Source organism: Lycorma delicatula, chromosome 2 (genome assembly GCF_047948215.1).
Source record: "Lycorma delicatula isolate Av1 chromosome 2, ASM4794821v1, whole genome shotgun sequence".
NCBI lineage: Eukaryota > Metazoa > Arthropoda > Insecta > Hemiptera > Fulgoridae > Lycorma > Lycorma delicatula.
The window spans coordinates 178,163,917-178,179,800 of NC_134456.1; the positions used below are offsets into that span (position 1 = coordinate 178,163,917).

A 15,884-nucleotide genomic window follows, 5' to 3' on the forward strand; every position below is an offset into this window, starting at 1 on the left:
AACAATACCATCCCATTACTGGCTGTGGCCTACAACAAAATGACAGTTGAGAATAAAACACAAAATGGCAGACAGCTAGCAGATACACGCACACATGCGCATTATAATACCAGGACCTAGGTCACTGCAGCATTAGTCACTGTTTGATGCAGCTGCGCTTCCAGTTAGCATTAAAATATTACAATTATTCTAGAATGCTTATTTTCTAAGCGCTTTTACGTACTTGAATATCACTATAACATCCCAACTTAATTAGTTTTAAGAACATAATAGAATGTAAAACTTTGAAATTTTGCTAAAATAGCCAATTTAACACATTTTAGACAGCAATGCGCAACCAAAAGATATCATATAAATGTAATTTATATATATTTAAGTTATTTTAACTTACTTGGAGAAATGTTTACACAATATAGGACTGTAGTCATACCATCCTTACATACTTACAAAAAAATACTGGAAATTTATGGTTTTTACCATTTTTTTTTTTTGAACTTTAATGGCAATGCGCAATCGGAAGATATGTAAAAAATTTAATTTTTTTTTGTTGTTTTTTTCTTGTCTATACCAGTGGCAACTTTTGCACTTCACAGCATTCCAAAATAAAAAAAAAAGGTTTTCCAACCACCCTAACGTGTAGTGATGTGAACCAAGAGACTAGTTTAATGTACCCAAAACTTTATGTTGCTACTAAGTAAAACCTAAGTAGCTGTTTTGAGTCACAATAACTCTGTTTTCTTAAAGCCTGCATTTACCTACTAATTTTTGTATATACCTGTACATTCACCTTAAAGTACTTAGTTGACTGACCAAAAAACCAAGCTCACAGCAAGGAGTATGTATTTATAAAAATAATATGAATGGTAATTTGATATTTGTGAAACAATTGTTTTGTTCCATTTTTTTATTAGGTAATAATAACAATACAACATTGACTATGGGTGTAACTGGCAAAGAGTTGCAAAATTTTTCTCCTTCCAGCCTATTAGTTGAATCATTAATTGAACAGATGTGCAAAATGGTAGAAAAAAATCCTACACATCAAAAGACACTTTACTTGAGTGAGTATTATGAAATTTAACGTTTCATTATTGCTATCTTTTTTGCGTAGTTATTAGCTTATTTTAGTATTGTTAATATTATTAGTATTATTTAACTGCAGTATTATTGTTTTAGTAAAGCAATATTTCTTGTTTTAAGTTTGTGATGCAAAAAAAAGATGGGATTTTGTGATTTATCAGAAAATTGTTTGTCTTGTGATAACATGTTTTTGTCCTATGTCTGTGGTAAAAGTACTTTGAGTGCAAGACTTTATTTCTGTACTTTGCTCCATTCGCATACTATGTGGAACTTCTGTTTTAATATTAAAATTCATTTATATTGAACAGAATTTGTAATACGTTTTATCTCATATAATTAATAAAGGTGTTTTGAATTATAGATAATGTAGTCAGCAAACCTTTTTTGATTGAGGTTGTGGGTTTTGGTATGCTCTGCCTTTTTTGATGGGATCATAGTGTTGGATTCACCTCTCATTTCCTGCCATGATATTGAAAAATAATTTGTTCCCCTCTTTGTGCTATTAAAGCAAAGGTTTGCAGCATTTGTTTGTTCTCATTTTCTATTCTTCTGACAACATCTATTTTGTTCAATTAGATGTCTTAATACTGTTACCTATTCTCTCAATATCTTTTGTTTCATGTGTTTTCGAATGATGCATGGATCTTATTTCTGTTCATTGATTTTAATTGATGTTAAGAAATGATCATATAAACTAGTTTTCATTACAAGGTTTTTGTGATAATCAATTCCTCAAATTGACATTTAGGAAAATTTTATTAACCAACAATTAATGTATTTCAACTTACATTGCTTTCCTTAATTCACTTTTACTTTCTTGTCTAGATAGCACTATAGCTCTAGAAGGAAAAGTATTGTAATTGGTCCAATTTGGACATACGCGGTTTTCAGTGGATGTTAATGTATGTGTGTATGTTTGGTGTTGGCCTTTAAATCACCTTATACCTCTAGAATTACTAAACCGATTTTGACCAAACTTGGTCAGATTATTTCTATATATGGGGCATTGTTGCCATTAAATTTTCAACTTAAAAGGTCAAGGGGGTGAGGCTGTAGAGTAAGGTCACCTTCAGTATCTCAAGGTTTCACCTAATTAAGGTCATATTTGTCTTAGGAACATTTGTTAAATTTTAAAAATAACAATATTTACAAAATCACACCCCCACCCAAATAATGTTGTTGTACTAGTCTTTTATATTGTGATGTCACAGGTGAGTGGTAGAATTAAATAAATGAATAATATTTAAAGTATAAAAAAGTAGCGTGGTCTAGCTGGGTATTGAACTCGATCACCCGGTTAATTCAGTACCTGATGCATTAAGCCTCACGGCTATACCAGTCTGCCAACCATACAAGCGAAATTTGTTCTATGAAATTACATTAGTTTATTTAGTATCAATCATCGCTGCCAGTACTGCCACACCCGCACAAATTAAATACAGTATGCACGTGCACTTTAGCTAGAATCATTGAATTAAATAAATGAAAAATGTTATATTTAAATTAAATCATAAATATTTTATATTAAGTTGTGTGTGTAAGAACACAGCTTTAACTGCATGCCAGGGAAGTCCTACAACTGTGTTGTCAGCTTTTTATTTGCTTGTACGAAGTAAAGGAAGTATTGTGATCACAAAAATTTTGGTTTTCAGATTTCATTGGGAATATCCATTTTGACTAGTTTTTGTGACGTCTTTATATACATATGTATCTCGCGTAACTCAAAACGATTAGTCGTAGAATGTTGAAATTTTGAATATAGGACTTTTGTAACATCTAGTTGTGCACCTCCCCTTTTGATTGTAATCAACTAGACCAAAAGTGACAAAAAAAAAAATCCCCAAAAATTTGAATTTTGGACTTTTTCTTAAGTGCAGTAATAAGCCCTCATTGAGGTCTTTCAATGATATATCATAAGCGATACGTATTTTCATTATTTCCAGAGTTATAGCCAAATAAAATTTTAATTAATGAAATATTTGGTTGTCATAAGGGAAGACAAATCGGTTCAAATCAGACTTCATCTCCTTTTTATTTTTTTTAAAATTAAATATATTGATTTATTAACCCGTGATTGTAAAAAGATTTTTACAATAAATAATAATAATAATGCAATAATAACAATAAAAAAATTATGAAAAGTTGATTATTAGTGAAATAAAATTTTATGGACTTTTAAAAATTTGTATATGTAATTTAGTAGGTATTATTACATACGAGGTCTGTAAATAAAGTATTAGACTGTTCAGAAAAACTTTTTATTTACAATTCAATTATACATGGACTTGCCTTTGAAATAGTTCCCTTGGGAAGCCATGCAACGCTTCAAATGGTTTTCCCACACATCATAGCAGTGTTGGAACTCAGAAACCAAAGTATCCTTCAGATGGTAAATTACATTTATTTTAATGTTTTCTACTGTTCCAAAATGGTGTCCTTAAAGATATTTTTTTAAAGTCGGGAACTGGAAAAAGTCACAGGGACTCAAGTCAAGTGAATAAGATGCTTGAGGAACTGCAGGAATGTTTTTCTTTGCCAAAAACTCATTAATTGAGAGCGCAGTGTGACAAGGTGCATTGTCATGATGCAGCATCCAGTTGTCTTTGATGGCTGGTTTCACGCATGCAACTCTTTTCTGCAGTCTTTCAAGAATTTCTCTGTAAACATATTGATTTACAGTCTGTCCTGTAGGCAAAAACTCCTTATGGAAAATGCCATTGCCATCAAAGAAACAAATTAGGATGGTTTTGATTTTTGATTTGCTCATTTTTGCTGTTTTGGGATGTGGTGAGTTTGAAGTGTACCACTCCTTGCTCTGGCATTTTGTTTCTGGGTCATACTCAAAAATCCAAGATTCATCACCAGTAATAACATTTTTTTAGAAAATCAGGATCAGTTTAAATTCGCCCTATAAGGTTGCGGCACTCTTCCACCCTGTTGTTTTTCTGTTAAATAGTGAGGTTTTTTGGGACCAATTTTACACACAACATTTTTCATGTCCAATTCATTTATCAAAATTTGATGGTCTGTGATATGGTCCAAATTCAATTGTTCTGCAATCATTCTGACAGTTAATCACCAGTCATACTGTATCAAGTGTCTGATTTGCTCAACATTGTCTTCCAGAGTGTGGATCATCCGCAATTGATTCCTGGCCATCTGAAAATGCTTTAAACCACTTGAAAACTTGGGCTCGTGACAGAGTGTCATCTCCATATGCGCTATTCAATTTTGAAAAAGTTTCAGTAGCATTCTCACCAAGTTTAACACAAAATTTGATTTTACAACATTTATTTTACAATGCACAACAAAAACTTGTTTCACAAAAAGTTTGTGTTTCAAGTAGCAACATTAGACTAAAAATATTAATACCTAATATAAATCAGCTGTTCATATAAACATATTTTTACTAGTAACTTTCAGTATTGCCACTTTGGCTGCCAAAAAAAACTAATCTCATTACTTTATATACAGATCTCATATGTATATATGTAATTGATTTGGTGAAACATCTGATCATTTAGTATTAATTGAAAATTATAATTTATAATCATATTATTTTTGGATTTTCTGGTTTAGTTTCTGTTTAATTTTATTTAATTATTCTGGAATTTCTGTTTAATTTTATCTAAACTTATAAAGGTAAGTACAGAGTGACTGAAAAATAGGCCCTCACAAGAACAGCATATACACTGAGGCATACATTCCCGATCTTTAATAAATTGAAAAAATTTCTTATCTTTTAGTTCATTAATCCTTTGATATTGTCGGACAATATTCTCCCTAAGTCGAAGTTGATCATCATTTCATTTATTTGTTTTTTTGTTGCCAGTCCTTTAATCACTCTTTGGTTTGATTTTTTTAGAAAGACATGTATCACCTCATAATTAATAAAAATCTTGGAATAAATTAAACTTTTGTAAATTTAAGTTTACTAATTGAACAAAGTATGTTATATATTTTAGTTTAAAAGTATTTTTTAAAGTCTTATGTTATAATAAACATGAACAGTGTTCTCAATAATGTTTTTTAATCATGCACTTGAGGCAAGGCTCATGTCTTAAGAAATGAAATTCTACAGTTTCTTGGGTTAAAGTTACTGGACTCTCAAAAAAAAATCTTTTTGAAATTTAATATTTCATTTAGAAAATTATTTTATAGACAGGACTGTAGTATTTAATAGTTGTTAAATTGCCCTTAGGATAGTGAAAGAAAATAAACATTATTTGTCTTTCTCAAATTACATATGCTACAGTGCTTAAAAATAAATTTCTATTTTCATGAAACCTTTGCTAAAGAATTGAATTAAAACAAATTAATGTCTGTTTCTTCTTGTGCTTGTGATACGTAAACTAAAAATTATATGGTTTTTATTGGTTTTTTCGTATTATAATCATGGAAATATTTATGTCTCATGAATGCGCAGGAATTTCACAATGAAACATAAATTATGAGTTCCATTTTGTAGGCATTTCCTGTTTTAATTTTAATTTTTTTAAATTCATTTGTTGCTACATGTTTTGCAGTTAGGAGGCAGCATGAGAACCTCATTTAAAAAATTCAACAATTGCCTTTGAATTTACCACAGTTGTTTTTGTTTCTGATACTGCTGCTTGGACAATTAAATTAATTGTATGCACTAAGCAAGGAATATGGCGTAGCTGACAATTGTGAATAGCAGCTTTTAAATTTGCTGCAGTGTCACTAACAACTACTCCTATTTTGTCAGTAATAGTCCATTTATTTGCCTTGCAATACAATGGCAGTGTTTTCAGCCATATGTTGACTACAGATTTCCATATAAGTAAATAACTGGAATAGTAACCAACTGTCAGTGGTTATTGCGCATGTTTCTATATTATCTAATGACTTATGAATCTCACAAGAAATTCTATAATATAATTGTGGAATTAAACTAGTTGTAATTGTTTTCTGACAAGGAAGTGAATAACCAGGGTTTAACATGTGAACAAACTTCTTGAATTCTTCAATCTCAACGAATGAAATTGGTAGATATTCTTTAGTTTTTAACTTAATTAGTTGAATATCTTAACACTCGGCTTTTACTTTGAGGGACAGGTTTTGTAACAAAGGAAGTAAGGGACAACTGTTCTATTTTTTTTTTGAGGACAAAGATGTTATTGGATGCACATAAGAAGAAGGATTAGGCGGTTCAACAAGGTTTGTTAATTTAAGGAGTAATTGCTGCGATTCATTTGGTTCAATTGCAACAGGCGTAGGATTTAAATTTTAATTCATTTCTGAAATATGATAATCAGGAGAACAAGGATTTTCTGTCTTGAAATATCATCAACTCCTGGGTGTTAATTTTAATATGACGAGATAGATTACTAGTTGTCCCACCAGCATAGGATATTGAACTGAGGCAAAGATTTCACGAAAAAAGACTTTTTCAGGGCTTTCTTTAGAAAAGCAAGTTCAGATGCGAGTTCTTTTTCTGCAGCTCATGTTTATAATTTTAAAAACAAAATATTCTTTAATAAAAATGCTTATAAAATATCTGCTTATATAAAAGCAAATGATTTAAAAAATAGAATACCAATAAATCATTTAGAAAAAAATCGGCTTCTGATTATGTGAAGTAAAAAAAAATCTTACGAAATTGTGTAGGCCCAAAAAAAAATTAAACAAACTAAAAACACAAATAAATAGAACAGCAAGGATTATGCACCATGAAAACAGAATCGACTTTTATCTGTCTACTAAAAATAATTGTAAAATATATCTTGAGCATGACAGTATGTGCTAAAAGAACGACAGTAATTAATGTTGTGCAATATAGCTTCCCGTCCAAATGAAATTCAAAGAAAAAAGAATAATGATGTCATATAGAATGTGTGCATAACAGTTTAAATTTTCCCTTCCCTTTTTAGCAATGAGGTTTGTTGATATAAGCTTTTTTTCATTAAGGAATCGAATAAGAGATGAAATAAGGAGAATCGTTGGATAGATAAAGAGAATAGAGCATGCGCATTAGAGGTGATAGGCTACTAAGATTACTAAACATCATATTGAACCGAAAAAGAATCAGATGTTTACTAAAGGAGTCAAATAAGAGAAGAATCGAAGACATTTGTAGGTATGCGAGTTGAACAGCAGTATGAAGAGAGATGAACAGCTAAACATGGGTGAAGAAGAGAAAGAGAGCATGTGCATTGAGTTTACAGTACTGGTAGTGGTGACAAGGAAAAGGATTATTGAATCGGATGAACAATTTTTTTTTACAAATCCTTTTTGATAATTGAATGTAAAAAATTGATTCCTGAAAAAAAATTATTTATCCCACCACTACCTTACACAACAAGTTAAGTTAAATAACTTACTGTACAGCACTGTACTGGAATTACGTAAACAATGACAAGCACAGAGCAACTCCCTGTTACGGCACATATATCCGCAGCAAACTTGTTTTAAAGACTGTATTAATTTTTTATTCTATAAAAAATTTGAAATTACCTTCATTGTTGATCTGTAACTGTGTTAAGCCATCCTGCAGTTTTACTTACAGCACCACTTAAATGTTTGTATCTGGTACACTTGCCCAGTAATCTTAATTATCAGTGTTGAACCCTGCTTTCATCCCAGAAAATTACCATACAACATTTTCAACATGAAGCACTGCCATTGAATTGAAAAGAGCAGTATATTATTATTTTAAGAGATAAATTTTGTTATTTATGAATACATTTTTTGTATTATAAATATTTTATTTTTTAAGTTAATTTATCAAAAACCCTTCTACAAATAATAGTTCATGATCATATTGAGCTCTGCACATAAACAATATATAAATAACCTTAGATAAAATGTAAGTAGGTTTTATTATTAAATAACTAATAACGCCCTTTCTGTTAGAAACAGTTTAATAGTTCATTAACTTACAAAAAAAAAAAGAAACCCACTCAAAATTGAATTTAAAAATTAAGTTTTGGAGAAATTTTTTATTTCTTCAAAAGAAAGATTAGAATTTAAAACTGTCAAGTTTTAAGGATTATATTTAAACAATTTTTTAAGGCTTACAGAAATGAATAAAGAACATTTCATATGTAACATGATCTAAAAGTACCTTTTAAATTTTCTGCTGAAGAATTTGTAGGTGTTACTTTTTTTTTTGTTAACGGATTTCATAATTTTGCTTAATGTAAGTGTGCTAATTGCATGTCTTAGATACTAAGAAAAATTTCTTAAATGTAGGTACTCCAAAACCTTTTATGTTGAGAGTTGGTATGTGATTGTTTCATTTCCATCAAATTCATATCCTGTTGAATGCCAAGAAATACATTTCCCAGTGAAGAAAAAATGTGAACACATTCAGCTCAGAATGTGGTCATTAGGCAGTACTTTAGTAAGGTGGGTTACACGTACAGCATACAGTCCCTGCCATGGATTTCAGTTCATGCACACAAATGCTCTCTCACACACAGACTGTATAAAATGGTAAGCAATGTTTTGCTCATTGTTCATTTTTTTAAATTTCTGTAAAGTTCACAGAGTATTTGTATACTGCAGAGCGAAAGCGCAGCACTGTTTTTGCAGTAACTTGTACATGGTTACAGAGAGTAGGAGAGTTGGGTCATAGTGGGGGAGACAAGGCAAGTAGATGCTACCAACAGGCGGTGTGAAAAACCGCCAATATAAATGGCAATCAATATAGTTTTTTTTTTGTTAACAAAATTAATTTATGACAAATGTAAAATGTGTATTTGTAAACTACCAATTTTTGTTCCATTTCCAGTTTATGTTCCAAGAATTTCAGTATACTTCATTTTACTGTTGAAGCAGAATCGGGGCACATTTGTTCACTTCCTGTAATACAGAAACAATAGAAAATATCATGTAATTATTTCCATTTCTTCATGAGATGCCCTCCTGCCTGTATAACTTATATTTGTAGCAATCAAATTTCTTGCAAAATGTTAAATATTCATTGCTAGATTTGAGATTGCTAAGAAAATGAGATGTGCCAGAAAGATAGGATGAGATTAATTAAATATTAAGATAGAAATATAATGTATTAAAAATAAATGAACGATGTAATAGATAAAGAACAGAATTGTGCAAAGAAGGAGATCTTTAATGCAGTTAAGAGACTTCAAACCTAGATATAAAATTTAGAAAGACTGAAAATAATTTATTTTTTTAATAGTCAGGCAAGAAAACCAAAATATTGAAATGTGGTGTGTAAATGTAAAAAATTGGTTGGGTTGAAGTCTAAATAATATGTAACACAAATCTCAAAAAAAGAGAAATTGCCAATGGCAATTTCTGATTAGAAGAATTAGGTTATGGTCAAATATTTAGTCATCTACTTAATTTAATAACTGTAAGTATTGAAATTGTGAATTATTAGAAATGCTAAAGGTTGGAAAATATATAGCAAACAGTTGGAATATGTAGGTTTAAGAGATTTGTTAACAGTAGAACAGTTAGTAGAGGCTAGAAGAGAATAAGTGCACTAAGGCAATTAATCCATTTACAATGGTTGACTTCTACAAAAAGCATAGGTATATTGCAATAAAAATTATTTTTAAGTGAAAGCTGAAAAAGAAATAATTTTATAAACTTCAAAATAATCTCTATAATATGCACATCAACTTACAGACATTGACAGATTTAAGATATGTCAAATTGCTTGTGTTTGTCTCATCCCAGCTATTAGAACTTCACAAGGAAGTAACTAATAATGAAAAAGTTTCTCATCAATCTTTTTTCTTAAAATAAAATTCTTATTTAGTATACTAAGGTCATTAAAATATGGCATTTAAATAGCTTTATTGATATTGGATAAAATTACTAATAAATTACTTAATTTTTCAACATAGTTTCTTCAATAGAAATGCATTTTCTCCACTGGCTAGGTAGTTTCCTAATCCCCTCATCAAAAAAACAAGATTGCTGCTCCAACAACCAGTTGCATACACAGTGCTTGACTGTGACATTGTCTTGATTTTTCCCCTCCTAAAGCTTCTTTCAGTAAACCAAATATGTGGAAATCACAAGGTGGCAAGTCTGGACTGCACATTGGGTGTTCAAGAGGTGTCCAATAAATTTTAGTGATTTTATTGCAAGTTTGAGTTTCTGTATGGCAGCCATGTGTTGTCGTGGTGGAGGATATTGCGAATTCGTTGCCAGGACATTTGTTATGATAAGCAGCTCTGACCTCATCCAACAACTGGCAGTAGTATGCCACATTTACCATTCTCCGTTCGTGCAGGAAATCAATCAGCAGCACACCTTTTGGGTCCCATCCAGTTGACAAGTGTTTCTTTTTTAGCCTTGATCAGTGCCCCCTCTCCACTTTTCCTCCATTCCATACTTGTTGTCTTGCTTTCTGGGATGTAGTGGTGGACCCACGTTTTGTTACAGGTCACAATACAGTCCAAAAGTGCCTCTCCCACAAAGCGATTCAGAAGCCACTGACAGTTGTCTTTCCGGACTTCTCTGTACCTCAATGAGAAGATGTGGAACCCACCTCGCCAACACTTTGCTGTATTAAAGAGTGTCTGACAACATTGTATGCACACTCTCATCATTTATGCCCACCTCTGATGCAGTTTCAGCAACAGTTATGCAGCGGTCACCTTCCACTAGAGCATAAACAGCCTGAATGTTGTCATCATTGACTCTGATCCACAGACCAAGTTTGTGACTAATTTTCCACTGCATCATGGTTCAAAATTTTTTGTCCTCATCAAACATTTCAGTTTTTGACAGGGTAACACCTCTGAACTTTGCCTGGAGTTGAGTAAACATTTCTCAGGATTTGACACCTTCATTGGCTAGAAATCTGATTATAATTAGTTTCTCAACAGATTATGGTACCACCTGTTCAGATATTTTGCTACTGACATGGAAATGTGACTTACATGCCTGGCTAGCTGCCTTGCTCCCCTCCACATATATTCAACTAACTACCCACAGCGCCCCACCAAATTCACTGCTCTTCCTCAGTTCAAGTGGCAAAATTCCGATTTATATTCGAATTTTCCTCATAATATTAGCATCCATCTTAATAAATTGTTTCATTACATTTCATTACCTTGTGCCAATTTAAATATGTATTTATTTTTACTTGTGTCTTTTTGTTTAAATTTATGTAATAGATTTATTTATCTAATTCATATAGTTAATGAATGTTTATGATATGTTGCATTCAATATTAAAATTATAGAAATGTATAAATTTAGTGTGAGGGTAATCATAACATCAAAATTTAATCTGATATACTAAGTGCTGACAGGAATTGAATTTATTCCTTTATTTTTAACTTGATAATTACTTCTTATACCAAAACAGTTGAAATATTGAAATTTATAAATTATTACAACACTATTAATAATCAGTCAAAAAATGAGGGGGGTTTGTGTTTTTTTGGACTTTTTGATGTTTCATAACTTAGAGACCCCAAAAAAACAATATAAAAATGGGGGGGGGGGGTTAATATTGATACATACTTTAAAAACTCGTATTTTACCACCAACTTACCCTTTTTTTAAATTGCCTCAAAATTCCTCTGTCCATAAAAATAAAGAAAAACTATATTTATTGCATATTTTTTAACCAAATTTTTTTGTCTTCCTATGCATAGTAGTAGTGTTAAGTGACCCAAAAAAAATACTTTGGGAGCAATATTGGAGTTGAGGGATCCAATTAAAGTTTTAAAATATTGATTTTTTTTTTTAAAACTTTTTTGTTAATTTTTTGTATACGGTGATGATGTCCTATACCCAATCTCACGATCAGTCCAAAATATTCACTACCCAGATCTGGTCCGGGGGACCAAAAATGTTCTGAGAGGATCTGATGGTCTGGATTGGGTAGTGAATACGAAAGAAAGAAAAAACAAATAAAACAGCACATCAACGTTATTTGAAGTTTGTTTAATTTATAATTGTACTAGAACCGCAAGAGAGTTTATGCATCCACTGCAATATGGCTTAATAAAGACAAAATATGCCAAAGTATTGTGGCCAGTATGCCAGTTTGTGCCAAGGTTCATTTCTTACACACGAAATCCGATATTGGAGAATGTTGAAAAGTTGTTGTGACATGGATTGAAGACCCAACTCAAAAGCAAACACTGTTAACTTCAGCTTTAATTCGAGAAAAGACTATGTGACTATCACAGGGTGTCCAGTGAAACAGGTAACAAATCTGAAATTTTATCAACAGTTCATCCAGTTTCAGTTTTAATGCTAGAAAGGACTGTTTTGAGAGATTTAAAAAAGACACAGTTTGCACAACATAAAACTTAAAGGTGAAAAAGCTTGTGCAGATTTCAATGCTGCTGAACAATACCCAGCAAATGTTTAAGAATTATAAAGGAAAAAGGTTACGTACCAGAACAGGTTTTCAATGCAGATGAAACAGGTGTGTATTGGAAAAAATGCCAGAGTGTACATTCCCCTTTAAAGAACAGAAAACCGCATGGGGTTATAAAGCAACAAAGGATCATTTTATGTTGTTGTGCTTGAATGCATCTGGAGACTACTTGATTAAGCTGTTGTTAGTTTATAAATCATGCATTAAAAAACAAATAAAAAGTAAGCTTCTGGTTTTCTGGCGAGCTAATAAGCATGCTTGGGTGACTGCTGACATTTCTATGGATTGGTTTAATAACTTTTAAACCAGAGGTTAAAAATTACTTAGCATCCAAAAATTTTGCATACATAGTTTTGCTTGTTCTAGAAAACTCTATGGTTCATCCAGAGGTGCTACCGAAAGAAGCTGATGAAAATATCCAAGTTGAGTTTCTCTCGCCCAAACTATACACTACTTTTGCAACCCCTTGACGAGTGTGTAAATACAACTTTCAAAGCATGTATTACATTCGTCGAACATTTAAGAAACTTTTTGATGACTTGGAAGAGAACAAATCTGTATCTTTGACCGAATGCTGGAAAAAATACACATTTGCTGAGTGCATTGCAAACATAAAAAAAATATTTTGATGAGTTACAAAAGAAAACATTAATCACCCGCTGGTGTTTAAACGGTAAAGGCCTGGCAAAGAGAGGAGGTAACGAAACCATAGAGGATAGAGATAAAGTAAATAAACATATAGGATACTTGTAACGAAATAGTCAACATTGCTAGATAGTTACCAGGAGAAGATTTTTAGACATAAAGGTACAGGATGTAAATGAAGAATAAGTGACTCGAAACTTATGGAGGTGATAGAAAACAAAATCGTACAAGACAGTGACAAAAATGAAGAAGAGAAAATTTTGATAAAAAATAAACAGTTGATTTTAACAAATTTAGACAAATTTGTAAAAATGGTGGAGAAATTGAAAGAATTTATAATTGTTGAAGATCCAGTGATGGAACGTAGTTTGCGGTTTCAACAGGAAGTAGAAAATGTAGTTGCACCTACAAGGAAGAACAAAGACTTACTGAAAAAATCCAAACAGTCCACCATTACTAGTTTTTTTTAATGTTAAATGAAAAAAAAAACTAATTGATAAATGATAATAAATGTTAAATGATGTTAGTGGAAATAATCTATATACAGTATATATTTTTATCTTTTTAAATACACACATTGTACTTCAATATCATTAAAATAATACAGTGATACTGTAATAATAAAATAGTAAAATAAAGTAGTATTTTTTGAATACAGTAATTTACATATATAATTTACTGTAAAACTTAACAAGAACCTAACCTGTATTTCTGCATTAAACGTGAGTCTCAATTTATGTGATTTCATTATACTCTGAAATTTTCCAGAACATAACATCTGCATAAATTTATGGTGCACTGTGCCACAATCTTGTGATAACAATATTCTCATTTATTATTTGACAAAAAAAATTATGGTAAAAACTTTATATTAATAACTGTGCCATTAACATTTTATTCCATTAGCAATTAAGGTGCAGTTACAAAATCATGCAAGAAATGAAATGAGGATGAATATATCACAAATTTCATTCATTGCATTTAGTTATCAAATTGCATTCAAGAAATTTTTTTTATAATTTAACACAAATATTACTAATCGTTAAAAATTCTATTTAATAACTTAAGAGTATTTAAAAATAAATAACTTAATAATAAATTACCTGTTCTTTTTCCAAACATTTTCTATTTGACCATTTAATCAGTTTTATATCTTATCCTTCCTTTAGTATCATGGCATCTTTAATAACTTTGTTTGACATCTCATTCGTATTAGTATGGAATAGAATTAGTGGCTTTTGGAATCCGTACCTTATGTCTCTTCTGATTCTATACATTCAGTTTCTACACTCTCAATTCTTACTATATATTTTTTATATCTAGTTCTTTTAAAAATCCTGAATTTTCCAGTCCACACATATTTAGTATTTCTGTATAGATTCTTTTTCTATTTAGTTTCACCTTTAGGTGTGAAGTGAATAAAAATGTAATCTTCCACATCCCAGAATATTATTATCAACTTTTCTGAAGACATGTGAGGTATAAGTTTTTGATGCTGCAAATAAAACATGTTTTATAACCAAAACATTTTTCATAAATTTCAAAAGCTTTTTGGAAATTTTCAAACAATTTTCTTTGTGAGTTTATGTCAGTTGATGTGAAACCCAATAAACTCAGACATCGGTTATGATTACTGTGAATAATTTGTTTAACCATAAGCCTACCTTTCCATTGTTAATAACACAAAGAAAATTAAACTTTTTAATAATCAGTATTTATAGATCTTGTTTCCACTGAAACGACTCTTTCCATATTGCTGTTGTATTCCACAGATAATCTGTGCTAATTTCACCACCTGAATTGAGAAATAAATATTCACTTACTTTTTGAGTTTCTCTCATATAAACACAAACAAGTGAGAAATTACTTAATTTATTTTCTGGTTTAATTCTAGCTAATATTTTATTTCAAAATACTCAGATTTTTAATTGATACAGTTGAGCATTGATTATCCAAACCTCTAGGGACCTGAGCCCATTCTGCTTATCAGTATTTTGAATAATAGATAAAAAAATTAAAAACATGATTTCATTGATAAAAATTTAAAGTTTCTGTTTCAAAATCATTTCCAATATACTCTATTATAAATACAGCAACATTAAAACTTTAAAATAAAAAATACAGTACAAACTACAATATGGCAGTATGTTACTTTAGGACATTTCATTCTAAGTACAATGTTTCTTTATATTATACTGTTATTAGTTAATTTTAAAGATTACATAAAATTTTAAACATACAGTAGGCCTGCGTACCATGGATTCACACTTCTGTGAAGAATTTTTCACTTGGTGTCTGTTCAAATCGATACCCCTTTTCTCACTGCTATAGACTGAAGACTTCTAAGAATCATAACGGAATACAATATATCTTGTCTTCTTCAAAGGTCTACTGTAAAACTGTTTCCATACTGTCAAAAGCTTTTTCAGTGGTTTTATATTTGTAGCATTTTCGTTCTTTTCATCAGAAGAATCTGTTTTGTTTTCATTACATTCATTTAATGACACAACTATCTTGTCATCGGTTAGTAACTGAAAACAAGGATATATCATCCTGGTTTAACCATTCACCTTTATCCATCTTTAACTATTCATTAACTTCTTTTTTACAACTCTCAAACAGGAATCTTCTACATCAACTGATGAAGGATTTTAGTTTCTTGTTCAATATCAGATTTATTTTCCCGATGCTCATTTTGATCTATCCAGTTGTATACTGGTTACATTTGGTGTGATGAACATAACATCAATATTCTCATGCTGAGGTAATGAATCGGCTGGAGGATATGCAGGAGCGTTGTCTAATAACAGTAAAAC

At 30.8% G+C, this 15,884-nt stretch overlaps 1 protein-coding gene across 1 annotated transcript in view; it reads left to right on the forward strand.

Moving 5' to 3' along the window:
- Positions 1-15,884, forward strand: part of LOC142319456 (eukaryotic translation initiation factor 2-alpha kinase 1-like) — a 121,873-nt gene that overhangs the window by 19,896 nt on the left and 86,093 nt on the right. The window contains exon 3 of the mRNA XM_075356766.1: positions 912-1,061. Within this exon, the coding sequence (XP_075212881.1) occupies positions 912-1,061 (150 nt within the window). The remainder of the gene's footprint in view (positions 1-911; positions 1,062-15,884) is intronic.